The sequence below is a fragment of the Vicugna pacos genome, chromosome 25, assembly GCF_048564905.1.
Source record: "Vicugna pacos chromosome 25, VicPac4, whole genome shotgun sequence".
NCBI classification, from domain to species: domain Eukaryota; kingdom Metazoa; phylum Chordata; class Mammalia; order Artiodactyla; family Camelidae; genus Vicugna; species Vicugna pacos.
Genome location: NC_133011.1, coordinates 8,106,723 through 8,134,629, shown reverse-complemented (window position 1 = coordinate 8,134,629; position 27,907 = coordinate 8,106,723). Strand labels below are relative to the sequence as shown.

Sequence of the window (27,907 nt, the reverse complement as noted above, 5' to 3'; positions counted from 1 at the left end):
ATATAGGCAACAATTCTAGGTTTTAATTCTTGCTGTTTGTTGCCTCTGAAATACATGCAAAAGTCAGTTAATTTGCAATGCTTTTAATGACAGTCAAAGGATAATATCAATTAAAACACGTCACAGACGTGTAAAATCAACAGCTGATTCAAAATGGCACGTAAAAAATGTGTAGCCTTTCATGGTGAAAAAGCCTAATCCCAGAGCAGCACCAGAGTCTGCATTCCTATGACATGACATTTGTTACCATATTTAATACATCATGATCAATAAGGATCCATGGTAGGAGACAGACTTAAGGTGAGAAGGTAATTACGTGACATGCTTCTCCAGGATCATACCAGCTTGAGCTTCTGTGACAGAAAAGAAATACTAGGTGTAGTTTGCCCTGCTGTTGTCAATGATTCTTATTCCACCCGAATTCTAACTCTGTGACTTTATTATCATGAGCTCCCTAAAATTTGCCAACTCCTTTCTCCAGCCACCTAGACCTAAAGGTCTGTATCTTCTTCTCAGGGTCTCATTTTCTACACTGAATGGACCCATTGCCACAATGAAGAGAACGCCCTCACACTCCTAAACGAGCATACACCCCGTTGATCTTGGCTCTGGCTACTGTAGTTTTGAATGTATCACTATTCTAAGTAGCTAAGACAACTGTTTACCGCTTAGCAGTTTTATGGAATACAATGTAATGAAGAGCATGACAACCACATTCCCTGTATAAAACATGTAGATATTGAAAGAGAAAGTCTGTAACCACAAGCTTCACTGCGTTTTCCTATCTCCTCTATTACAACCCGCTGTGTCCGTTCACCCTGCCGTCACCACGTCTATCTATGTGGCTGCTGAAAGACCCACAGCTTCTCCTGTTTCCTCTTCTTTTGTTTCAGCCCCTTCACTTACGTTCTCATTCTCCATCTCCGTTTCAACCTTTTCTCCTGTCTCACCTGGAAAAGAAACCAAAGGCGTTATTAAGAGATTCTCATTTAGCATGAACAATAAAGTGCCCCACAGCTGGTTTCCAACAGGGCAGCTCTCACACTTAGGTCTAAACAGTAAGATTCTCTGGTGATGTCGAGAAAGGCAGTCATCCTGGTTCTCTCAGATCCTCCCAGGGGCCGATATCACTTACCACTTCCGAGTCTTGGCATTCTCTTATATAAAATCAGGATGCAGAATTACCCAAGAAATGACAGCAGAACATATTACAAATAGAAAGTTCCATTTATATCTAAATCAAAGGTGGTCTAAGGGTGCCCAGAAACCTGTCTTGTTTGGCCATTATGATGTTTAAAGAAGACAATCATTAAACATTTAAAGACTGAAAACATTTCAAAGTCTGAGCATGGGGGAGGGATAAATTAGGAGTTTGGAATTAACAGATACACATTATTATATAGAAGACAGATAAACAACAAGGACCTACTGTATAGCACAGGGAACTATATTCAGTTCCTTGTAATTACATAGAATGGAAAAGAATCTGAAAAAAACATATATGTATATGTATAGCTGAATCACTTTGCTGTACACCTGAAACTAACATTGTAAGTCAACTATACTTCAATAAAAATAAAATTTAAAAAAAAAAGAAAAAGAAAAAATTAAAAAAAAAAAGATGAGCTATATGGTAAACTATCTGGGAGAATCAACAAATAAAAATTTACCAAATGTTTACCAAAATGTAAATCCTGCTCCAGAAGAATTTTTTTTAGTATAACTCCAATAAAGAACAGTACAGATACCACTTGTATGCTGGTAAAGCACATTTTAAAAACACCACATGCCAAGATACAGTAAATTCTCTCTAGTCTTCTCCTAAAGATAAAAGACCACAGGAGGACAGGAGCAGACTGACAGTAATTTTCTCAGCATAAGACTGGCGCTCTAAGAGCCATCATATTTGTGTACTCTTCATTAAAAAGTCAGGTCCTCCGCTGACCACCTTTACTTTGGATCCTACTACCACGCATAGGGCCTGATGGGGGTGAACTTGGAAAAATTCAGAAATGTTAACACGCTTTCAATATTCCATTTTATTCATCAATGAAACCTAGGTTAAAAATTTGGACACAGACTATGCTTTAAAACTTTTTTGTTGGAAAGCCAAATGCCTATTTTTCAGGTATGGAAGGCTTTTTGGTTTGGGTCAAATGAACTTCAATCACCTGAAACAGAGACTTCAGGGACTGTGTGTGTGTGTCAGCCACCCCACCCCCAGAGATGACCTCATAGGGAGCACATCTGAACAACCTGGATCCCGGACAGCATAACTTTTACCTTCGACATGTTGGCCTCCGTCGTCAGTGTGACTTCTCCTGATCGTTTCCACGTTTGCCCTGGTATCTAGAGCTCCTGATGGATGGTCCAGGCTTCCAGCTATTCTTTCAGGTTGGATCTGCTCCACGTTTCCTGGACCTTCAGGGGTTTTGTGGAGCGAGTCACTCTCTCCAGCTGTTCCCACAAGCTGACTTCTGTCCAGGACTTCTGCTGTTTCATCCTCTCTGGGAATTGTCTCTAGACGTCGTGGCTGTTTATCTTTCCTCAGCGTTCCCTGAAGCTGCTGCTCCTCCCCTGCTCCTGCAAGCTGACTTTTGTCCAAAACTTCCAGAGACGCCTCTTTGGGGATTGTTTCTACAAGCTGCGACTCCTCGTCTTCTCCCAATGTTCCCTGAAGTTGCTGCGTTTCAGCTGTTTCCACAAGTGGACTTCCTTCCAACATTTCTAGGGATTCTGTCTCTTTGGGAACTGTTTTTGGGAGTTGGGACTGTTCATCCTTTCCCAGAGCTTCTTGAGATGGTGGCTCTCCACCTGCTTCCGGAGGTGGAATTTCCTCAGCTGTTTCTAGAAGCCCCATCTCTGTGGCAGTTTGTGGATTCTCAGTACCTTCCACTGCTCGAGGGGAGGCCCCCTCTCCCGCTGTCCTCAGAGGTTGACTCTTGGCTTCTGCTCCTACAGGGTCAGCCTCAGCACTTCCTTTAAAAGGCGGAGCCTCTGTCGCTGCTTCCACGTCCTTCTCCTCTTCTGCTTCTGCAATATCATCTTTGCCACCCGGCTGAGGTGGCCCAGACTCCTTCAGTCCCTCTGGGGGCTGAGTTCCTTCTGTGGACCCTGGTGTGTCTGCAGCATCCTCTGCCAGGGGCTGTTCACTGAGGGGTTTAACACAATTCGCTGTAGACACGGCAGAAATCGTGTGCTCTTCCAGTGGAGGAAGGCTTTCCTTTTGTACCTTGCCATATAAAGTAGATTCTCTCCCCAGTGTACGTGGCTTTGGTTGGACAAAGCAGGACTCACTTTCTTCTGTGGTTGAAAAATACATGTTTGAAGTTACTTTTTCTCACTCATTTGAAAGGAAGAAAAATATAAATTAGTGTTTCGTTTTTATCCTGAGAAAGTATATTGTTCTCAAGAAGTAGATTTAAAAGTTCAAGGCAAGTCCTGGGTACAAGTGAGTACAGAGAGCGACACCCTGACCCTAACTCACCCTAAGTTAAGTCTCTTTCATGTTTTCAGCTCAAATACTTTATCTTAAACATGAAGGTCCTCCAAAACAAAACAAGACAAAAACCATGAAGGTCCTCCAAAGTCACAGGTTTTTTAAAATTAGGTTTATTTATTTATTTTACATATCCTTTAATGAAGGTACAAGAGATTGAATCCAGGACCTCGTGCATGCTAAGCACGTGCTCTACCACTGAGCTATACCCTCCTCCCAACAGTTTTCTTTCCCTGTTTGTTCCTTGAGCACCTTCTCATGGCTCCTGTCCCATATTCTAATTTAGTATGTTTTGTTTCCTCATGTTCTTTCCTCTGTCCCTCCCTCTCTCCTCCTTAGGCTGGGTAGATTTCACCATGTGTGGTCCCTGGGCTGCTAGAGAGGTCTTACCTTCCCCTTCAAGCCGAGTGGCTCTCAGTGAAAGGAAAGGGCCCCATGACAGAGAAGCCCCATTAGGTAAAGACTGAGATGTCTGGGAGAGGAAGTGGCAGGGACAGGCCAGCCTGAATTTCCTTTCTTTTGGGGGCCCCAGTGAGAAGGGAAATCAAGAGAGAGTTGGGAAACATGCATTTTAATTCTGGCTCCTCCTCCAACTGTGTGACCTTGGGAACTTACTTAGCTTCCAACAATCATGTCTGTGAAATGGCAGCGAATCTGTCCCACCTATGTCAGTTGCAGGGGCACCATGTCACATTAAACAATGAATGCAGGAGTGCTCTGAATAGTTTAAGAAAGTAACATGGCCACATGTTTAGACTCTTTGACCCAGTGACCTGACTTCTGGGAATTTATCCTAAAGGCATAAACATTAGGAAAATGCTTTGGGGGGAAAGTACAGTAGCCCAGTATTCTTTATAACAGCTAAATCTCGAAAACAGTGTAAAAGTCTAATAATTTGGGGAAAAGATCAATAGTCTGCTGGCTGGAATATTACTGTACCATGAAAAAAGATGACTATGAAGACCCTATGCTAAAATTTTAAAAAAGTATTATATATTTTATATCATATTATATCAAATAAATTATATTACTAGTTTATTATTATTTTTATAGTATTAACATAAAAATAAACATTAAATATTATATAGTTTAAAAATCAGCACTCACAGTTGGGTAAATCAAATAAAACAATGCATAAAAAGTATGTATTAGCACAGGGTCCGTTGTGCAATTAAGTTCCCAACAAGTTAGCTATCAGTTTTACATACAGTGTGATTACAAGAGTGTTGATTATTGGAAGTGATGGAGGAAAAACAGAGGGGAAAATACCAGAAGAAAATTAAGCAACATGTTCAAATGGGCCTCTAGGTGATGTATTTCCTCTTCTACCTTTTTTTCCCCAAAGATAGTTTTTCTTCTTTTCTTGTTCTTTTTTCCCTAAGTTACCCTGATCCAATTATATATGCACATAGTTTAATGCTTATCTAATGTGAGTTAAGATACACAACAAAGCCTCGGGTCTTCTCTCCCATTTCCCTTTCTCTAGGGTCAAATATTTCCATTCTTCTAGCAGTTTTGGAGACATATTTTTTCTATATCTCTAAGTGAAGTGCTACTTCATGATTTTTCAGTTTGGGCATTTTTAATTAACTCCTGCTAAGGAAAATAAAGACTCGGCTCTTTTTTCCTCCACCTCCATCCCCCTTCACCCTCTCCCATCACACATTCACACTTCCTTTCAATTCAGCAATTGCATATTAGAAATGAAGTTTTAAAAAAAATTTTAGAGTTGTATCTTATATATATGCATCTATTTTTATATATACTTTTTATTGAAGTATAGTCACAATTTACAATATTGTGTCAATTAGTAATGATTTAAAATATTAAATATGTTATTTGGGTTATATCAATATTCAGTTATATGTACATATAATACACATGTCTACTGTGAAGAGCTGAGCTGTGTAGGAAACTGGTACTTTGTAAACAATGTTTTGTTTTTCCCTGAGTTAATAATTGTCATGGGTCTTCACTTCCTTAGTTTCTGTATTCTCATTCATTCAACACACTACCATTGTTGCCCTTTTTAATACATTTCTTCATATCAAATAGTCTCCCACCCTACTTCCAGGACTGGGTTTGAATCCCCCAGTGGAGAGGAATTAAGAGCCTGAAGCTGTGGAAGCAGAGTTCAGGGAGGGTTTTATGAGACATAGGGCACAGCTGCGGGCCCCAGGGTCCACAGGACAGAACTGGGAGGAGTGCTATCCTTTACCTCCCACTCCAGCCTCATCATGTACCAAGTCTTCAAATTAACAGCACACGAGGCAGCTTAACAAAAGTGATTTCTCAGGTCTGTAAAGAAATTCAAATGACAATTCATTTAGATATCACACAAAGGATGTTTAGGTGATGGTTGCCTTAGGGAATTGACAAGGAAATGTATTATTACACTAATCATAGATGTCTGCCAAATTATATTTTCTGGTAAAATAGTTATTACAGTGATCAGTACTGTCAGTTAAATGAGATGAATGATTTTCATCCAGCTGTGCCAGCTATGGGTGTGTTCTAATGGCACCATTATTCTAGAGCAGAAAGCTATGAGGGAAAAAATGTGCTGACGCTCCCAAACCATAGGCACTCAATTTTATATTTTGAAAAATACATTATACTAAAAAATAAATACATATATATTATGCTATCAGTATAAGTCAAGTTTTTTCCCCAAAAAAAGCTTTGTAAAAATGTATTTATCCACAAATGGTGTTTTAAGTGTCCAAGGGATCTGTCCACTTTTGCCATAACTAGAATGTTTATGCCCGTGATCACAGTATCAATTTTCATTCTGATATACTTTTGCTAATCTTGCTGGTATACCTGAAGTAGAAAAATGTCCTTAATATATAATATTTTAATACTGCAACCTGAAAATAGTGAACCAAGCTGGGAAATATGACAAAAGAATGTCACTGTCTATAAAATTTTTGTGGGGTAACCCCCCAAAAGCTAAAACATCTTTAAAATGGTCACCAAAAATTAAAGAAAATGCTAAAAGTGTAGTGACTCACTCATTTTGTAATTCATGTCAATAAACTGCACTCTGAATGTCGAAATAAATGTATTTTGGAGGTAATAGCATCTTATTGATCACTCAAAATTTTCTTTTCTCTTACACGATAAAGAGGGTGTTCTAAAAGGGAGGACAGCGATCTAATAACCTTGAAAATGACACCTCTAACATAGTGGGTGTGAATCCTGGTTCCTCCACTCACTCGCCTTGTTAAGCCTCTTTGTGCCTCAGTTGCATCATCTGCAGAGTGGGGAGAGGACCAGAGCACTGCTGTGAGGATCACATGAGTTAGTACCTGGAAAGCACCAGCAAACGACTGGCACCCACTGAGTGTAATCAAGTTAGCCTTCGTGAGTGGGACACTCCATTTGACGGCCCTAAAGAGGAAGAGGCTGTGGTGGACACACAGAAAAGGAAGGAAATTCCATTCATTCTATTACCAGTACTTTTCTCTGAGCCTATTCAGAAAAGAAGAACGATCAGAGTAAGTAAGTGAAAAGGGTTGGGAAACAAACGGTTGTTTCAAACCATCTCTCAGAGAACACAACAATCAAGTCTACGGTGCCCACAAACTTCCTTCCTCCCTCCTCGGAATGCTTTTATCCCTAGCTGCTAAGGGAAGTGCAAGATTTGGATCCATTTGGCCTCCTTCCTCTTCGGCTGGAGCAGGGCATTCCAGACTGTTCTGATGTTGAGTGTGAATCCTGATCCCATCACTTACTGAACTGTGCAATCTAGACAAGTTACCAACCTCCCTGGACCTCAGTGTCCTTACCTATAAAATGGGGATATTATCTTTGTGTTTCAGGCTGGTTAGGATAATTGATACTTCTGAGGCACTGTGTGTAGTTACCCGACACGGTGGGTGCCGTGAGAAGGTGCTCAGTAAACAGGGACAGGGATGGAGGGGGGTGTTCTGCTGAAGGGGCCAGGGTGGCGTGAACTCCAGCCTGTGCGCACCAGCAAGGCTGCGTGCGTCAACGGTGGGGCCTTCTCTTCTAATTTCACAACGGTCCCCTGTGGGCTGGCATGGCCCTGTCAACAAATTATAGCTAATTTAGCAACAGAAAGAAAGAACTGCAGCATTCAAGAGCTTGCATAAACAGTCCCCTAAACACCATAAAGTTGTCACTGTTGACCTATAAAATTCTGTTGTTACCATAAGTTTTAAATCCTGACTGTTGACAGATAACGGAGTCGTAGTCAGAGTGTCAGCCATGATTTGACCAGACTTGACTCGTATTAATAAAGGCTACCACTAACATGGATGGACCTAGAGAGTATCGTATTGAGTAAAGCAAGCCAGACAAAGATAAGTATCATATGATATCACTTATATGTGGAATCTAAAAAAAAATGTAAATTTTATTTACAAACCAGAAACAGACTCAAGAACACAGAAAACAAACTATGGTTACCAAAGGGGAAGGGGAGGGGAGGGATAAATTAGGAGTTTGGAATTAGCAGATATACATTACAACATATAAAATAGATAAACAACAAGGACCTACTGTACAGCACAGGCAACTATATTCAGTTTCTTCTAATTAGCTATAATGGAAAAGAATCTGAAGTATTTATATATGTATAACTGAATCTCTTTGCTATACACCTGAGACTAATATGGCGAATCAACTACACTCCAATAAATAATAAAATTTATAAAAAGGCCACTGCTAGTTTTTATATAAATAAATACGTTTCATTTTGTGTGTTGGCTTTCATTTCATTGATTCATCAAGCATTATCAAGCACTGCTATTTGCCAGCTCTGGGCTGAGCACAAGGGTTACGGCAGTTCACAAGGAAGACCTGATCCTTGCCATCCTAGAGATTACTGTCCACGGGGAAATTCAATAGCAGCTACTTCCCTTACAAAGCCCCACTTGGTATCTGTGCGTGACCTCTGACCCAAGGATCCCCACACTCTGTCCATGTGGCTTCGTGACTCCCCAGCATACCTCCTTGAAGGAGAATAAGGCACTACACCACATCTTCCAGTACTCTAACTTGAAAAGAAGTGAGATCTTTTGTCCACAAACAGGAGACATCCTATGCCTAATCTGTATTATTATGTAATAAATACTGTGGGCACATGCATTGCATTGCTGCCACATCTGAAGTTGTTTAAGGATGTGTCTGTTTTCTGAACCTTACATTTTATCAAATCATACACAGCTCTGGGCCTAATCCTTTGGTGCTCATTATCTCTCTGGATTCTATTGTAAGTTGATCCATGCACAAATTTGTTGTGACAGCTGAACTAACAGAACCTTGTTGCAAGCACCGTTGTGATGGGCACACAAAGAAATAAAATACTGGGCAACATTACAGAAGGGATTAGAACCAGAGCTAACATACCTGACATTCACATTATGGTGGAAGCTTTTCTACTCAGTTCATTACCCTAATTAAAAATGAAAAGTTTCTACCCAGCAAGGAGAAAAACTTGAGGTCACTCTTTCCTATTCTATGGCTGGGACATACCAGTCATCCCAAAGACCTCACTGGCTTGTCTGCTGGATTTTCTAGAGAAGCAACGAGAAAGGGGATCCTGGTATTTTCCCTTGCTGCCAACATTTCTAGGTTCGGGCAGCTTTTGAGCTTTGGGAACCAGGGATGTAGCATGAGTCAGCTCCAGGGGAAAAGTCCACTCACCTTCTCATTTGCTATCTTTGTTTTCTTCTCAACTCCATTCCATCATTTATTTAGCCACAACAACAAATATTTGTGGGGCTAATTGTGGTGCTACTCAAGATGCTTTTGCCCTTTTCCCTCATCAAAGTATGCAAAAATTCTGTCCTCATGTGCCATGGCAAAATGCTAATCCCCAAGGGTGCTTTCTATCAGTCAATACACGTTCTTTTGTTGTTGTTGTTAGTGGAAGTACAGGGAATTGAATCCAGGACCTTGTGTATGCTAAGCATGCACCTACCACTGAGCTATACCCTCCCCCTAATCTGTCAATAGATTTAAAAAGGCACTCATTCTGAGGAGAGGTGAACTTAAGCAATATCCCATGTACCTGAAGTATGAAACCATTAGTCAAAAAAATCCTACAGAGGGCAAATAAAAATCAGACAAGCCACTTTCCATTTTTTAGTAGATCTACCTGAATTTATACATCTAAAATTAGTTTTGACATCACAAGGAAACTCAATAAAGTTTGAAGGTAAATCTCATTTTGAACGTTAACTATAGTAAAACAAGAACCTGTAGGTGGGAAGATACTCTGGAACACTTGATGAGCACACATGGAGACAGGGGCTTCTGCCTGGGGAGAGGCTGACATTTAAGAGCTACAGAGCCAGTCATCAAGCCATGGCAAATAGTCACCTCCTTCGGATATGACTTTCCAATTCCATTTTCTTTGGTTCCTATTAGAGTTCTATGAGATAAACTCTTTTTTTTAAAGAAGCTATTGCATAAAACATCACTTTTGGAATTATCCACAGTATCTGCTACTTAAAAAGACAAGTTTCATTGATTGATCGTCATGATTGGCACATGTGGGCCCAACATTTGGACAGGAATCCAGTCTACAAAACCAAAGACATCTCAATGAACCAGGAAGAAGAAAGAGAAAGTGAAGATTATGTCTCTGACATGTACAAACGGTGACACTTCCCCAGCCTAAGCAGGCAGCGCCCACAATGTTTCGCTAGGAATAAAACAACATTTACTGAGGCGCTGTGCCTGGAGCTTTATAGGGATTGTCTCATTCAATCTTCCCAGTAACTCCATGAGGTAAATCCATTATTGTCCCCATTATGCAGCTGAGGAGACATGGCACAGGAAGGCCAAGGCCCTTTACCTAAGAGGGGCACACAGGTGAGAGTGGCAGAGCTCAGATTTGAGCCCAAGGAAGTGAGATTGTACCCTGAAGACTTAGGTGCTTTAGGGCAAACTGTGGTCCCAAAACCTCCACCATCAGTATCACTTGGGAGTTTTGGGGGGTTTTTGTTTTAGTGCTGACTCACGGGCCCTACCCTAGATCCACTGAACCAAAAATCGGTATTTTTAATGAGCTCCCCAGATGGCTAGGTTACCCGTGGCAGCACTCTGGGGTTATCGGGGAAAGGCATAAAGGAATCAGGAGAAACTAAAATGGACGACAAGCACCTGGAACTGACGGGCGCGAGTGTTCCTTATTCTCCACAGGCGGTGCTGCCCACCTTGGAACACTGGGCGTGGTCTCTGTCCTCGGGCTGGCCCGCCACGGGCAGCAGCACAAGCGATGAGGGGAGTATATTGCTTCAGCAATGAGGCAAGGGCCAGAGCTGGTCTCAGGCAGCTCCATACCGGGGAGCAAGATTTTCTCAAGTTTCCTGCATTTCACAGAACTGATGGGGTTTGCTAAGCCCCTACCTTGGCTCGGTCAGGACAAAGAGATCTTTGAATTTCTCATCTGAAGTGGAGGTTAATACTTGCTGCACCTTGCACTCTAAGAGCTGTGGGCAGGGGGCTATGCCGATGCTCACATAGGGGCTGTTCTCCCCGCTTAGCAGCTGGGTCTGTGCCTGACTCTGTCAGGATACAAAGTTGCCTACAGCCAAGAGCAGGTGTCTGTGCTAGAAAAGGGATAGTCCCATCGGCAGTTAGCAAATCTGTGGCTGGGACGGAATACTTAAATTTTGCAACAGAGCAGCCATAGTCACATAAGATATTTGGACCTCAAGCCTGGGTGGTTAATGCAGCCTGAGAGCCCCCACTTCTAGAAAGACCGGTGGGCAAACCAAGGAGGATTGTGACCCCAGGTCTTTCGCTGACTGCTGTTACTCCTCTCTCAGGTTAGGGGACCACCTGCAATTCAGATGACTTTGCTTCCACGGTTAGTACTGCTCACATAAAGGAAAGCGGGGGATTTTTTCCCCAGAATGAAAAGCCACTTGTAACAAAGCAGAAGTCTTCCTCCCACAGGCCTATGCACACTGGGCCAGCATGGGGCTTCTGGCACAGGCACTCGAAAATTGAGTTGAATGAACCCCTCTTCTTCATAAAGCAGAGCATAGAAAGAGCATTCTTTCATTATAGGAGAAGCATGTTTGGCCAAGGATGATGGAAATGATTAAACTGGAAGGTATCAATAAGATTAGAGTATAAAACAAACATGTACTCTCAACCTCGTCAAGCTTCAGAGTCTGCAGGAAGAGGATTAGAGAAGTTGAGGAAGCAGTGACAAGTCACGTTCAGAACATGTACCCTTCGAACATCGTGGTGGTGAGAAGGGTACTTTGCCTCGGTGATCTTCCTCCCTCAAACCCGCAACCCCAGTTTCATCATCAGAAAAACATCAGACAAGTGTCAATTGAGGGACAGTCTACAAAATATCTGACCAGTACTCCTCAAAATTGTCAAGGTCATCAAAAAGCCTAAGAAACTGTCACAGTCAAGAGGAGTCTAAGGAGACATGACCATGGCTGCTAAATATAATGTGCTCAATGGGATCCTGGAACAGAAATAGGACATTAGAGAAAGACTAGGGAAATCTAAACAAAGTATGGACCTTGGTTAATAATAATGTATCAAACTTGGTTCATTACTTGTGACCAGTGTACCCTATTAATGTAAGATGTTAATGACAAGGGAAAGTGGGTGTGGAGTATATGGGAACTTTCTGTACTGTCTTAATTCTTCTGTAAATTTAAAACTATTATTAAGTCTATTTTTAAAAAATTATAGTAGGACAAGTACAAGAGCAAGTAACCTAGCAAAATAAGCTCTAGACGCCTTAGAAAAATTGTTTCATAAACTTCAGCCATTCACATAACCACTTTTGATTTTTGAATATTTCTGTACCACTTGTGCTATTACCGACAGTATTTTTTGTCATTTTCCTTTAACAAATTTACTAAAAAGAAAAAAAACAAGCAGGAAGTCAACAAATTCAGAGATCTAGAACTTGATTTTGAGGAAAAAACTCAAAATTTGATCTTGGAAAAGCAATAAAGAGAAATTAAGATTTACTACAATTGATATTAATGACAGATGATTTTTACTGAGGATTTACTAGACAAGATTCTAGGCCAGGGGTCAGCAAGTTTTTTCTGTAAAGGGACAGATAATAAATATTTCAGCTTTGCCAGGCAATAGGGCCACTATTGCAATTACTCAACTCTGGCATCTGTCGTTGTAGTGAGAAAGCAGCCTTAGACAATGTGGAAGTGAACAGGCACATCTGTGTTCCAATAAAACTTTATTTACAAAAACAGGTAGCGGGCTGGATTTGGTCAGCAGGCCTGTTTGCCGACCCCTGTTGTAGGTAATATTTAGGCTATACTTCAGCTACATTATATGTATTAACTCATTTATTCCTCAGAACAACTCTCCGAAATAAGAGCTACTGTTATTGATAATCTTATTTTACAGATGACGTCACTGAGGCCTAAAGAGGCTGAGTGGCTTAAAGTCACACAACAAATGATCCTGAACCAGGATTTGAACCCAGACAGTGTACCTCCAGAGCCACATTTTAAATCAGAACTCTATACTGTCTCTCAGCATGTTGAAATTCTCTCTCATGTGTGCCCTCACTCACTCACTCTCTCTCTCTCTCAGACAGACACACACACACACACACACACACACACACACTAATTCAAGGTATACAGGTAATTATAGCCTTTCATAATCATCTAGTCTGTAGAGGTGACCCCAGGGCAAACAAAGGAAATTAGCCAAAAAGAAACATGTGGTTCCTATCAGTCCTAGGAAAATGGAAAAGGGTAAGAATACGTAGGGGGAAAAGTTCCTTATCATTTCCAACGACCGTGAGAAAGAGAGAAGCAATGAGCGTGGTTTGGGGAGAACAATTCAACGACGTTCTGGCTGAAGGCAGATGTTACTTCTCAGTAAGAGTACTAAGATTAAAGGCAACAGAGCAGATGGAATGTCTAGACCTGGGCTTCTGACCTCACTCGTATCACAGAATCCACGGAATACGGTGTTTGTGCAGCACGTGGGGAAGACTGGAGGAAGCTGCACCAGAGGGCTCGGGCCGTCCAGACCCTGCTTGGCTGCCCTACAGGCTGGGGAGGATGCTGGCACACTGGACCCCATTCTCACTGGCTGGGAGGCTCTGATACACACAACACAAACATATTTCTGTCACCCAGAACAGACTAGAGCAGCATTAGCAGGGCAAGGCTGGAGGAGACAGATGAGTCAGGGCGGTCTGCAAAGTGCGCAATGTTCTCCTCCCACAGGGACCCTTCAGGACTAGGGTTTTGTTTTTTTTTAAATTGAGGTATAGTCAGTTTACAACGCTGTGTCAATTTCTGGTGTACAGCACAATTCTTCAGTCATACATGAATACACATATATTCATTTTCATATTCTTTTTCACTGTGAGCTACTACAAGATATTGAATATAGTTTCCTGTGCTATACAGTATAAACTTGCTTATTTATTTTATATATACCCATCAGTATCTGCAAATCTTGAACTACCAGTTTATCCCTTTCTACTCCCTCCCCCTTGGCAACCACAAGTTTGTATTCTATGCCTGTGAGTGTGTTTTTGTTTTATATATAAGTTCATTCGTCTTTTTTTTTTTCAATTCCACATGAGTGATATCGTATGGTATTTTTTTTTCTCTTTCTGGCTTACTTCACTTAGAATGACATTCTCCAGGGACATCTATGTTGCTGCTGCAAATGGCATTATTTTATCATTTTTTATGGCTGAGTAGTATCCCATTGTATAAATATAACCACATCTTCTTTATCCAGTCATCTGTAGATGGACATTTAGGTTGCTTCCATGTCTTGGCTATTGTAAATAGTGCTGCTATGAACATTAGGGTGCAGGTGTCTTTTTGAATTAGGGTTCCCTCTGGATATATGCCCAGGAGTGGGATTGCTGAGTCATACGGTAAGTCTATTTTTAGTCTTCTGAGGAATCTCCATACTGTTTTCCACAATGGCTCCACCAAACTACATTCCCACCAGCAGTGTAGGAGGGTTCCCTTTTCTCCACACCCTCTCCAGCATTTGTCATTTATGGCCTTTTGAATGATGGCCATTCTGACTGGTGTGAGGTGATACCTCATTGTAGGACTAGATTTTAAAGGAAAACTACTTGCTGAAGAGAGCAGGAAGGGCCCTTTCACTGAGTGTAAAGACAAAAACACTACAGGCTGGAAGAAGTCCTCAAGTGAGTGTTCTGGTGAAGGGAGCAGACAATTAACTGATAGACCAAAAATTCCTGGATTAGATGGCACATCCTTATGACTACAGGGAAAGGAAGCAGAGGGCCAGGGCCTTCCTTTTAGTGGAGAGGAGGAAGCTCAGTCACTGACCCTCAGCGGGGGAGGACCTGGGGGAGAGGTATTCCAAACAGCCACAAAGAAGCCGCCAAGGCTGAGTACTTTCTAGATACGCACACTCACTTGGAGAGCTATATTCTGATATTTTGCTTTAAAAAAACAGAATAATTACCTATACTGCTAACACACCAGGATTTGAAGCCTGACCAAGTTTGACGTTTTTTTAAAATCACTTTTGGTGAGCCTTTCAGTAACCCTCACAAGTATTAGGTTTTTATTTTAAATTTGATGTTGTTAAACATTAACCCAGAAGTGAAATGGTATGTGTGAGCTGGAACGTGTGGCAACCTTACAGAAGCATGATTTCACAGAACACAATAAAGCTCTGTTTTGCCGTGTTGATCTTTTCCTGCATGACTAGGAGAGTCTTCACAACCCAACACTGTCTTCTCAAGCCCGTCTTGGCCAGTGTTACCTTCCAGTCTCTGTTATTCCATGGGTCCCGCTTCCCACACCCCCTCTGCTTTTCTAAGTAGTCCCCTCTTCCCCCTGACTCCCCATCTCTGTCAGTCCGATCATTCCCCCAACCACCCGTTCAACAGATACAGACTGCATTTCTCCTGTGTGGAGGCCACGTGATGGGTTCTGGCAGAATCAGGATGAGACCCAGATGGAACTGGGGTCTGTGAACAGAGCAGGAGCTTCGGAGGTACACACACTGCGCTTAAGCCCCAGCTCCGTCACCAAGCTGTAGTTTTCTAGCTGTATTTAATGAAACTAATGTCTGCTTCATAAGGCTCTTATGGGGATTAAATGAGATTATGGACTAACGTACCTAGAACCAAGTGGGTGCCCCTACCTTGTCCCCTGGTTTCTGCTCCATGTCCATCTTTTAATGTGGCTGTACTAATGTCAAAAGACTTTAATTTTAGAAAAAGATATATTGTGTTGTTAATGAGAGTGAAAACTGGTACAACCATTATGGAAGGAGTTTAGGCAGTCATCTATTAAAATTATAAATGTGCGTACCCTTGGACCTAGTAACGTCTTTCTGGTAAATGGTCCTACAAGTCATGCTTGCAGCATTCAAAATGATATATGTGTAAAGGAATTCACTGCAGCCTCGTTTGCAATGGAAAAGACTGGAAACAAATCAGGTGTCCTTCAATAGGGACCTGGTTAAATAAATCACACAATGGATTCTTAAGCAAGTGTAAAGAGGAAAAAAGAAGCTCTCTATATTATAGAGCAATTACAGAAAGAGCTCCATATTTTTAGGTGAAAAAACAAGGGAAGAATAATGGGTATAATACACTATAGTTTATGAATAAAGATGGGAGAGCAAAATACTATTTATAATGTATAAAGAAAAAGAAACCCTAATAAAAGTACCCACGGCTGGGACTGAAACTAAGCAGACGGTGGAGCTGGAGTGGGAGGTGTACTTTTCGCCGCATGCATTTTCCAAATAATTTGCAATTTTTGGAACCAGGTATACAGGAACCAGGTTCAATTTTTGGAACCAGCTTATATTCCATTATAATTAGCTAGCTGTAATAATCAGACCTACCACAAAGACTTACTGAGCATTCTCTGTGTGCCAAACTCTAGAAGGGACACATAGACACACAAGACTCAGTCCAGAGAATTCTAGCACTTGAAATTAAAAAAAAAAAAATCCCATTTATATAATATCTGTTTGCAAGAAAAGCATATAAAATTCATTTTAATGTTAACGATGCTTGTTCTTCAATTACAAAGCAGGAGTGTTTGTCTACTTAGGACAAATATCACTGTGTGAAAATATTGGTGGAAGACTGTAGGTGTTTCCACAGTACAAAGAGCAATTCACATTACTGTGAAATTCAAGCCTCATCCTGTTACCTACACAGTGTGGACTCCAAGCAGCTAGTGAGAGTTCAGATAAGAACAAACACATGATTACAGCTGTCAGAGGAAATGTACACATTAACCTAGCAATGAATGAATCAATAATTACCATCTGTTTACTTTGTCCACGTTGGGGCTTAAGCTATAAAAATCTCAGGAAGAAGTCTGCCAGAAACAGACGGCATTTATATCAGGAAAGAGCGGAGGAGTGATCACACCTATAAGCCGGGGGCTGGTAGCACAGGAGGACAGTTAGGATGCCAAAGGTCGGGAAATCTTGGGATCCATTAATGTCTGTGAAATCAACAAAATCTTTACAGTCAGGTTCATTAGCTCCTCGGAGCACTGAAAAGAATATAAATTGTGCTAATATGTAGAACTTGGTCCCACAAACATAAGAAATTCCAAACTCAAACTGTCTAATTGTCCTTTTAAGAAGAAAAGCCTCTTTCCTCACACATTTCAGGGCATTCAGTAAAAATCAATGTATGACTACCATGTACCAGGCCCTGTTATGCACTTTGAGTAGCACTGGATAATTACACCAGAGGTCAGTCCCCACCTCTGTCCCCGTCCCCTCCCTCCACATCTCTTTCCTTAGTGGGTCATCTTTGGAGGTGATGGAAAGCAGCTCAGTGGGATTCAGTGTCTGATGGGTCAGAGCAAACGTCTCTGTGATCAACAGAATGGACTATTCCTACTGGCTACCTAACCAGTAGCAGCTATCTGATGCAGTGGAGCCCAGAAAACAAGCACTTCTATATCTTAGTGTTACAGGATTTTAGAGCTGTAAGAGATCTCAGGGGCAACCTAGTCCAGCCAATTATTTTATGAGTCTTTTGCTTGGAGGCTAATACTGCATCATGTATAACAGTTCTTAAACCAGTTATAGAATATTGTTAGGTGGAACTGCCCAAACACAAATCCAGTCTACAGGCTAGCTGATGTATTTTAGCTGTAACTGATGGAATTCTAAGGTTGATATTGCGAATTTAAAAGAATCTCTTATGATAGGAAGATTTGTATCTCCACAGGAAGGCACTGGAAACTTCTCCACATCTATGTACCTGATGGAAATATCTTTAAGGTTAAATGTTTTCCAAATATTCCTACTTTAAACTTGGAAGCAAATATAAACTTCATATTTTTCTGACTCTTATTTAAGGATAAGTAAATATTTATTTTAATATTGATCATATTTATATTAGTAAAATATATGCATGTATTACATGTTATAATACTTATTTAATGTTTTATTTACGTGTTATAATAAACTACATTATAATATTAAATTACATTTGTTAAATTATAAGTACTTTATCATCCTTTATTTTATTTCTTTTGTTATTTACATAGTGAATGACCACACATCTAATGGGGATCCAGAGTGATTTGAGGCAAAAACAGATTTCAATCCAGTTATCAAAAACTGGTTTAAGGAGGAAAAGAACAGATAAGAGGTCAAGTTCTAGAATTAGAGTACCTGAGTTCAAAGCCCAGTTTTGACTCTTAAGGAATCCTGAAACTTTGGGCAAATTATTTACTCTTCTCTGTAAAGTGGGGTAATCACAATACTTAGTCAAAGCATTGTTATGAAGATTAAATGAAGTAATTTATTCAACAATCACCTGCCAAACATTGTTAAGCACTGGGGGTACAGTGAGTAAATGCATGTATGGAACATTCAATAAACTTGGACTATTTGTATCTGAAAGCATATACATACAGGCTTAGGGTTGTACATAGGATGTAAAGAAATTCTGAGCTACAGAAACAGGAGTGAATTATTTATGGGGCCTCCAAGACCACGGAGTTGAAATGCTGATGAACATACAGTAGTATCCAGTTACAAGAGAGCACTATCTAATTGAGGATCAGAAGCAAAGTACACCTGTTGATTGATTTAATATGTGTGTTGAGCAATTTATGCAGCATATTAATTAATTTTCTGTACACTAAAACTGGTTGTCAGGCAGTGTAACATTTTTTGGGGAATAACATCCATGAAAACTTAGAACAGCAATGAAAGCATGAATAAAAAATGAAAGGGCATGACTCATGTGGATTGGTGATAGAATGTTATTTAAAACAAGGTCATTCATTACTTTCTGCGAGGATTAAAAACTCCCTTCTCCCCACTGGATACTTTTGCTCCTCCCAAGAGTAACATTCCCTGCAGCCAGAGTTTTTCAATCAGTTAAAAAACCTACAATGATGATTTAGTGCTCTGCTTTTTAAACCACGATGCTACTCCTCGGACATCTGGGAGCATAGCAGGGGCTAATCGAAACCAAAATAATATGTTATATCTTCCTGAAGTACCAGTTTTCCATACTGAAACCAACAAGGATTTATCACGGAACAGAATGCAAAACCCACGTGATTTCATAAAATAAAATATAAAACATCAAAGATACTGCTCTTTGCAGTGGCCTCCTGAGAGCAGGTTTGGGGGACAGAGGTTTTTGTCTCTTGGGGAAAAAGATAAGCAAGCTTTGAACATTTGGAATGGATTTTTCCATCTTTGTACCCTGTTGTCAGTGACCAGGGGTTTGGAATCACCTTTATGTATGGCTTTACATATATGGCTTAGTTCCAAACTTTTTATTGCTTTCTGTTATCTATGAAGTTAAAAATAAATGTCATACACCACAAAAGTGACTGCGACACAACCTGGTTTTGACTAGACAGTGCCTGAACTTCGAAACCCCATTCCTGAGAATCCTGTGCTCCTTACTACAAAATCAGAGAGGAAGACCTTTCTGTGTTGCTGAAATAACACAAGGTGCCAAAAGACTTGTGAAAATGAATTAACCAGAGTATAAAATTTCCCCAAAAGTTAGTCTTGATGAAGACGGTAAATTAACCTGAAAGAATTTGCTTAAACTTCAGAGCTTTGTCCGAAACACCAGCCATTCAAAATTTAAGTGAGTCGGCTCTAAAACCCAGTCATTCGCTAGTTCAATAATCTGCCTTCATTCTTTTCACAGCACTTCTCACTGTCAGAAACTTACTATAATCATTTGTTTAACTTCTGTTTGTCTTTTTGTTTTGTCTTTTCTACTCTCAAATCCAAAAGTAGCGTCACTTGTATTTTCACCATTTACCCAAGAGCCTGGCTATTATATAGCAGACGCTCAAAATAATGTGTTTAGTTTCTGTTCAAGATTCAGTAAAGACCACTTTTTATCACATGCATATTTTTCAAGAACTACTTAAGCCAAGGATAGAGGAATGTGAATCTAACCTCTTCAAAAGCACAGGAATCTATTAGATGGAGTGAATGCCCATCCGCATAGTAATCTGAAATTTCTTGCGTTTAAGAGATTAACAGCGCCTGTCGCAAGGATAGGACATTCCGCATTTGCTAAAGAGAACGCTGCAGCTCCGCGTTAGAGATTTTAGGCCAGCTCCCCGCGCTCACACGGGCAGCAGGGTCCCCGCACCGCCGGGCTCGCGCGTGGGGCAGAAGCGCACGGGGACCGCCGCGCCCTAGGGCACAGCTGCGCTGCTCCAGATTCCGGAGGGAGTCGCGCTCCCTTAGGGCTCCATTCGCATCCTGAGGGAGGAGCCGCCCCCTTCCGGGCGGAGGAGGGGCACGAGCCGCACCTGTCGGACCCCCCGGGAGCCACCCACGCCAGCCCGAGGCCCGGGACGGGGGTTGGGGGGAGCCGGGTTCTCTACTCACCGCTGTGGAGCCTGTTGCTGTCGCTGGCTTTGTTGAGGGCGCTGCTGGAGCAGCCCATCGTGGGCAGGAGGGCGCCTGGCGAGAGAGCGCGGCCTCTTGTCCCAGCCCCTCGCGGGCGGCAGTCCCCGAGTCCGGATCCGCGCGAACCGCTCCGACAACAGAAGTTCTTTCAACTCCGCGCGGCAGGCTCCCGCGGCCGCAGCGCGCAAGCGCAAAGCGGAGCGCACGATGAGGATGCGCACCTGGAGCGCAAAAGGAGCCGCACGCAGGCGGAAGGACCCAGGGAAGGGACAGCGAGGACGCAGAAGGGGACAAGGAAGGAGCCAGGTCGGGAGAAGGTGGAGGGAGTGCTAAAGGCAGAGGGGAAAGGCCTCTGAAGCCGGGATAGGGATGATGTCAGGGAGAGAGGGCGAAGGGCTGGGAGGGCTCATGTGAACCATCACTAAATAGCTGGGTGGGGGGAGGAGGTAACTGTAGCCAGTGGCTATTCATTGGTAGACTAGATTTGCGATGACAGTCTTCTTACATAACTACAGTCTGTTGCCACAAGGAAGTTTAACGCTGATATACTGTTAAATCCACTCTCTATTCAAATTTGGTCAGTTGTCCAATCCAGAAGCACGCATTGCGTTTAGTTGTGCCTCTGTCTTTAGCGACCTTGACTTTTTTTTTAAGAGAACAGATCATCTACGTTCTAGAACGTTTCTCAGTTGGAGTTTGTCTGATGTTTCCTCATGATTGTATTCAGGCGATGCAGTTTTGGCTGGAATACTCAGATGTTTTGTTGTCTGTGGATTCATATTAAGGGGCATATGATATCAATTTGGCCTCCTATTGGTGATGTTAACTTTGATCAGTTAAGGTAGTGTCCGCCAGGTTTCTCCACTGAAAAGTTACTATTTTACCTTAGTAATTTATGAGGAAAGACTTTAAGTGTCCTGTATCTCATTAAATTTTTATCTGTTACTTTTAGCATACAGTAATTTCTTGCTTGGATCAATTACTTAGTACTACGATGGTTATCAAATGGTTTTTCTAATTTCCTAATTTCTACATTATTCTATCTATGTTTATTACTGGCATTCTATTGTGAGGGAGCACTCCCCCCCCCCATTTATTATTCATTTATTTATAGCAACAAATACTCAGGAGTTCTTACATTAATCATTGGGTTCCGTCATCATGTGTTAGTCTGCCAGGGCTGCCATAACAAAGTACCAGACTGGGTGACTTCGACAACAGAAATCTATTTCCTCACAGTTCTGAGGGTGGAAGTTTGAGATCAAGGTATGAGCAGGGCTGGTTTCTTCTGAAGGCCTTTCTCCTTGACTGGTAGATGGCAGTGTTCTCTGTGTACCTTCACATGGTCTTCTTTCCATGTGTCTCTGTGTCATAATCTTCTTATAAGGACACCAGTCATATTGAATTGACATCATTTTACCTTAATTACCTCTTTAAAGGACGTATCTCCAAATACAGCCTCATATGGGCTTTAACATATGAATCTGGAGGGGACACGATTTGGCTCATAACATCATCATTATTTTGATGCTCAAATTGCCTGAAGTTTGTCATATTTCCCTTTATGGGTCATGGGGTACACAACTGTGGTGTGTACCATAACTTACCATAAGTTTAGAGGTCTCTGCTGCCCTCCCTTGATTTCCTCCTTCCCTTCCCTTCCCTCTCCTGATCCCTTCTCTCTTTTCTCTCTTTCTCCATCTTCCTCTCCCTCTCCCTTCTGCAATGGGAGCCTGACAAAGCCTTGGCCATACAGCAGTTGGTTCACAAATCCCTTCAAGGAAAAGGAGCCTGGGTATCTTTGAGGAAGTACATGTCAGAACATTTCAAGTATATACTATGATTCTTCTTCTTACCTTCTATCTGGGGTAACTGTGCCCCAAGGAGAGAGAAATACGTTGAAAATGGCTAATGATTTGGCTGGATTCCAAGTCAAGAACTTGGAAGGAGCAAGATTACAGAATTGGTGCCAGGAAATTTAGGGGAGAGTAATGTGGATGGACCTTTCAGAATAGGCCTAGACTCGGGAAATATTTGTCTTATATAAAAGCTGTCAAAAGGCCGTGTATTTGTCAGATTGGGCTGCCATAACAAAATACCATAAATTGGGTGGCTTAAACAAGAGATAATTATTTCTCACATATCTGGATCTTGGGAAACCCAAGATCAAGAGGCTGATGAATTTGGTTTCTGGTGAGAACTCTCTTTCTGGCTTGTGGAACACAGCCTTCTCACTGTGTCCTCACATGGTGGGTAGGCATGAGGGTGGTGGATCTTCCTCTTCATATAAAGTAACCATCCTATCAGATTAGTGTTCCCACCCTTATGACCCCATTTAACCTCAATTACCTCCTTAAGACCCTACTCCAGATTGAGTCACACTGGGGATCAGGGCTTCAATGAATTTGGGGGGACACAAGTCAGTCCATAGCAGGTTCCCACTTCAGATGATTCTCTCTCTCTCTTTTTAAGTTACAATCACATTTAATTTTATTTAGCTAGTGAAAAATTTCAAAACTCCATTGTCACAAAAAGATGCAATAACTCACAGATTAGTTACAAATAAATACATAACTTAAAATTCTCTGAATCTTAATGCTTTCTTGCTAAGTCAGTGCTTACTGAGCCCAGGTAAATTCCCTCTGCTCCCCATCAATTATTTTTTAGAGGTTGACTTGGGTATTTTGCTTTTCCTCAGAGGTGACTTGTTAGCCAAGCTATGGTCTCTTCCATTTCCTTCATTTTATAATCAGATGAGCAATAATCAGAGGCCCTGAGACTGTAAGGAAATCTTTCTCATGAGCGACCCCAAAGCTTGCTCAATGGGCTCAGGAATAAAATGTCTGTAAGTACAGGGTTAGAAGCCATGTATGGGCTCAACACCACATTCTTCCACTTAATGTGGTTTACTTGGCTGAGGGCTTAATTTGCCAGCAGCAGCAAGTGACCCTTACTTGAAATGGCACCCTTACTTTGAAGGGACCTATCAGCCATCTCATGGAAGATTGATTGGACTTTTTTGGGGACAGTAGAGAATCTTTACTATAACAGACACTGGACTAGATTTGCTTTTCCTGCCCATCATGCCTCTGCCAGCACCATCCATTAGGGGATAGTATCATCCAGACATTATACATCAATCAAGACATTGTATTCAGTATCACATCTATCAAAGAACTAACTTTACTATGAGACAAGTAAGGTAATAGGTTAATTTCTATTTAACCTACCATTCTTTCCATCTACCTCATCATCCAGACGAAGCTAGACCTATAGAATGATGGGATGGCACTCAGTTATGGCATAGCCAAGATAAAGCACCTTTGAAGGTTGGGATGCCATCCTGTGGTTTGGAGAGTGTGCTTTGAACCAGTGACTAATAAGTGGTGCTGCTTCCCCAATAACCAGTATGCAAAGATCTGGGTCTTGCTCTCCAGGCTTCTCGTTCATTTGGTGAACTACAAACTCTTCTGCTTAACTGAGCTAGTTTGTTTCTGTTGCTTACAACGTAAGTATCCAGGATAATATACAATGCTTACTCTAACTTCCCTTTCCCAGACCACTCTCATTCTTAGCAATCACCTGTTCTGTCTTATTCATTTAGTCATATCTTGATAATACTGGATCATAACTGATACTGTGGTTTTTGGGGATAGTTGAACATTTTATTTTCCTTTTCTTATTTCAGTGGCAATAGCCTCCAGAATATTATATAACAATGGTGATAACTTAATTTCTAATATCTTGTCAAAAGAAGATGTTAAAATATTCATTTTAGTTTTATTTTATTATTGAAGTATAGTTGATTTCCAATGTGTTAGTTTCAGGTGTACAGCAAAGTGATTCAATGATATATATATATATATATATAGTTTTTTAGATTATTTTCCATTATAGGTTATTACAAGATATTTGATATAGTTTCCTGTGCAATACAGTAGTAGGTCCTTGTTGTTTATCTATTTTATATATAGTAGTATGTTTCTGTTAATTCCAAACTTCTAATTTATCCCTCACCCCCTTCCCCTTTGGTAACCATAAGTGTGTTTTCTATGTTTGTGAGTCTATTTCTGTTTTGTAAGTAAGTTCATTTGCTGATACTGTGATTTTAAAGGTGTTATATCTTGAAGGCATAGTTAAATCTTTTTACCTTCGAGGACTCCTTTTATCGTTTTCCTTTGACATACCCATGTTTTGATGTTGTCACAAAACTGCGTTTATTATCTATTTCTCCATTAAGTAATCAGTGACATTTTCTGATCACCATGACATGCAGTGTTACAGTATGAAGTTGATTAAGTTCTACTTAAAAGCAAAAAAAAAAAAAATCCTTAGCCTGTGCATTACAGCTTTATTAAGGATAAAAGTACATGGCAGACTTTTCAAATTGTTGAAAATAATATGTAAAATGTCATACTTTTGTGAACACTTAGAAACACAGGAATCCCATTTATACTAAAATTTCCAAAACTGACTCTAATAAACATAAAGTAAGCAAAAGACCAACCTTTATAGACACCATTCTGCTTTCCAAAAGCATCACTCCTCTGCAATAGTGAAAAATGTGCTCTGGGTTCTCTGTAGCCAAGATATTAAAACACATATGCTTTTTGAAGCATATGGTTAAAAATTCCAGACACTCTGAGCTCTTAACCTTTTTGAGAAATGGAAAAATGATTTTTAAGAAAATAGGAGAAAGTGTCCTTATCTTATTTTATTTTATTTTTTTAATGGACATACTGGGGATTGAACCCAGCACACGCTCTACCACTGAGCTATACCCACTCCCCACTCTGGCCTATTTTTAACCCAGTGCCATCTGGAGTATTCCCAGTCTGAACAGAACGAGGTATACCTCGAGGAGAAATATTTTGGATTCTCCATTATTCTGGAGGCAGGAAGGGAGGAATTGGTAGCATTCATTCCCTCTTGTCCTCTGCAGGTTCAGAATTTGTGTGTCGCCATATGTGGATTTAGTTAGTTGAAAGGCCACCAACATTCAATGAGTTCACAGGGTCTTTTCACTTGGATTCACTGTCCCTCCCTCTCCCCACAATATTTCTAAGCAGGTTTAATGTCCAGGATTACTTAAGAATATGAAGGCTAAATTAGATAAATAGAATTCCAAATTATTAATGGGCTGCTTCCCAACCTGGACACTGAATAAGTAATAGTTGATGATAATGAATATGAAAGATTTCACTGCTTAACAATAAGGGATGGGCCAGTGTACTGAACCAATGAATATCAGATGAACTTATTAGTATCTGCTCTAACAAGAAATGCAGCCTGTCACTTCTCATTCTCACAGCAAGTACAAAACCAGAAGCACAATAAATGCAGGTGCCTGCAGAATTCTCAGAAACTTGGAGCAGCAATTTTGATGAAGGAAAACAAAAGGAGAGGCTTGTCTTAATTCTGTCCTGTCACATTTACATGTTGGTATTCTTTCAAAATCACTCTGAAATGCTGCAGATGAGCATCCAGACAAAATAAAATGTCTGGATGGCAGAGTTCTTTCTGAAACATATACATATACATTGGAATGAAGATTTTCAAACTCACAAAAAGTTGAATAGTTTGACTACCTGTATGTCCTCCACTTTAAATTCAATAGTTGTTAACACGTTGCTGCTGCATTTGCTCTACCTGTTTATCTACGTTTATTTTAACAATTTGAAAGTTAAGTTGCAGATATCATGACACTTCATCCATAAATACTTGAACATATATCTCTTTATAATTATGGTATGACTTAAAAGCAGCTATTTTTAGTAAAAGTGATAAAAATCTTCTAATACAGGGGTCAACAAACTATGGCCTGAAGGCCAAATCCTTTGTAAATTAGATTTTATTGGAACACGGCAATGCACATTCATTTACATACTGTCTGTGGCTGCTCTTGTGTTACAACAGCAGAGTTAAGTAGTTGCCACAGAGACCACAGGGCCAGAAAACTTAAAATCTTTAGTATTTGGCTCTCTACAGAGAAGTCTGCCAACTTCTGCTCTAATAAATACAAGTGTGGAAATATTTACAAAATCTTCACGAGCCAAAGGATTTGACTGTGGTTTGTTGCATGGCAAGTGTTTCTTCCCCTAGTGTTTATGTTTTGTGATGTTGTGAATGATTTTAGGTGTGGGTGGGTGGCTGCAGTGGGGAGGCTGGGGAGGTAGGAGTGGGATTGAGCAAGAGAACTAACATCCACAGCACACTTATTCTGTACATGCCCTTGTGTTAGATGCTTTTAAACTATTACACTTACTGTGATCCTCACAACAATACCATGAGGTAGACATTATTCCAGTTTTTTGATGAGGAAACTGAAGATTAGAGAAGTTAAGACAATATGACCAAAGTCGTGTAGGTATTAAATAGAAAAACCAAGACCCTAAATCTAGCTCCAAAGAGATATGGCAAAATCTGTAAAGATTCCCCAGGAAGAATTCTCATTAGGTTGTCATGATTCATACATTTGAATGTATGAATAAATGAGTACTTTGGGTTTCCCTGGCTTCCAATACAAAGCCATGGAAAGATGCATGCCAGAAAGCAACTAAGGCCTTTGTTTAAAGTATGAGTGAGGACATATATTAAGAATCTTAAATTTGGTATCATATAATACCCATAAGAATCATGGAAGCTGCTTATTAAACTCAGATTCCCAGGCCCCACAACCAAAGATTTCTTCCACAGAAGAAATCGGTGGGGCCCAGGAGTCAGATTTCAATGATTCTGAATCAGGTGAAACATTCTCTCCTCACCACCTACTCTTCTCATCTCTCATCCAGAGATAAGTTTTGATGACTAACTTTCCAGACTTGAATTTTCTATGCATATACAAACACATATATTAGTTAAGAAGAATGAATATTTAACGGTTTTTGTTTTTGTTTTTTTGCTATCAAAAGTAATGCTGAAGGGGGGGGTGTAGCTCCCCCCGTGGAGGGTGGAGCTACATGCTTGGCATGCACAGGGTCCTGGGTTCAATCCCCAGTAATTCCTCTCAAAGTAATAAATAAATAAACCTAACTACCCCCCCATTTTTAAAAAAATGCTGAAATAAATATCCTTATTCTCATGTGCAAGTGTGACTGTTCTTGTATTTTAGATTCCTAAAAGTTGATAACGATGACAGCTTACCTACTGGTCTGATTTTTACTTTTTTGTCGGGGGGGGGGGATGGTGGTGGTGGGGAAAGACTTTCTGTGTCTAATATTTTGAATGATCCGTTACTGGACATTTATATCAAGGTCCAATGTTCACAATAAAAAGTTTTTAAATGAGACCTGCTTATCGCTGTCTGTGAAATTTCAGCTTACAAGTTCACACTGACATAGCCACAAAGGTGGCGAGTTTAGAGGACCCAGCGCGGGACGCCACCGCTCTCTGAGGGACCGGCATCGCCCCTCCCACCTCACTCTCAATCGCCTCCTCCAATTCCAGCCCGGTTCCACTTTCGTCCGTTCCTCAGTCCGCAGCTCGCAGCAGCAGAACCACATACTACGGTGAGGTTTAAGGACCGCA

The 27,907-nt window shown here is 40.9% G+C and overlaps 1 protein-coding gene across 2 annotated transcripts; it reads right to left on the bottom strand.

Moving 5' to 3' along the window:
• Positions 1-51: 51 nt before the first annotated feature.
• On the bottom strand, positions 52-20,813 carry ERICH5 (glutamate rich 5). Of its 2 annotated transcripts, XM_072949495.1 has the most exons (4): positions 20,360-20,813; positions 2,284-3,303; positions 907-950; positions 52-353 (listed from the first exon to the last, which is right to left on the bottom strand). In XM_072949495.1, the coding sequence occupies exons 1-4, from the start codon at positions 20,415-20,417 to the stop codon at positions 336-338; spliced, it is 1,140 nt and encodes a 379-aa protein (XP_072805596.1). In that variant the 5' UTR covers positions 20,418-20,813; the 3' UTR covers positions 52-335. The 2 variants fall into 2 exon arrangements, with proteins under 2 accessions (XP_072805596.1, XP_006198103.2); XM_006198041.4 differs by lacking the exon at positions 52-353 and having other exon boundaries at positions 392-950.
• Positions 20,814-27,907: the final 7,094 nt, after the last annotated feature.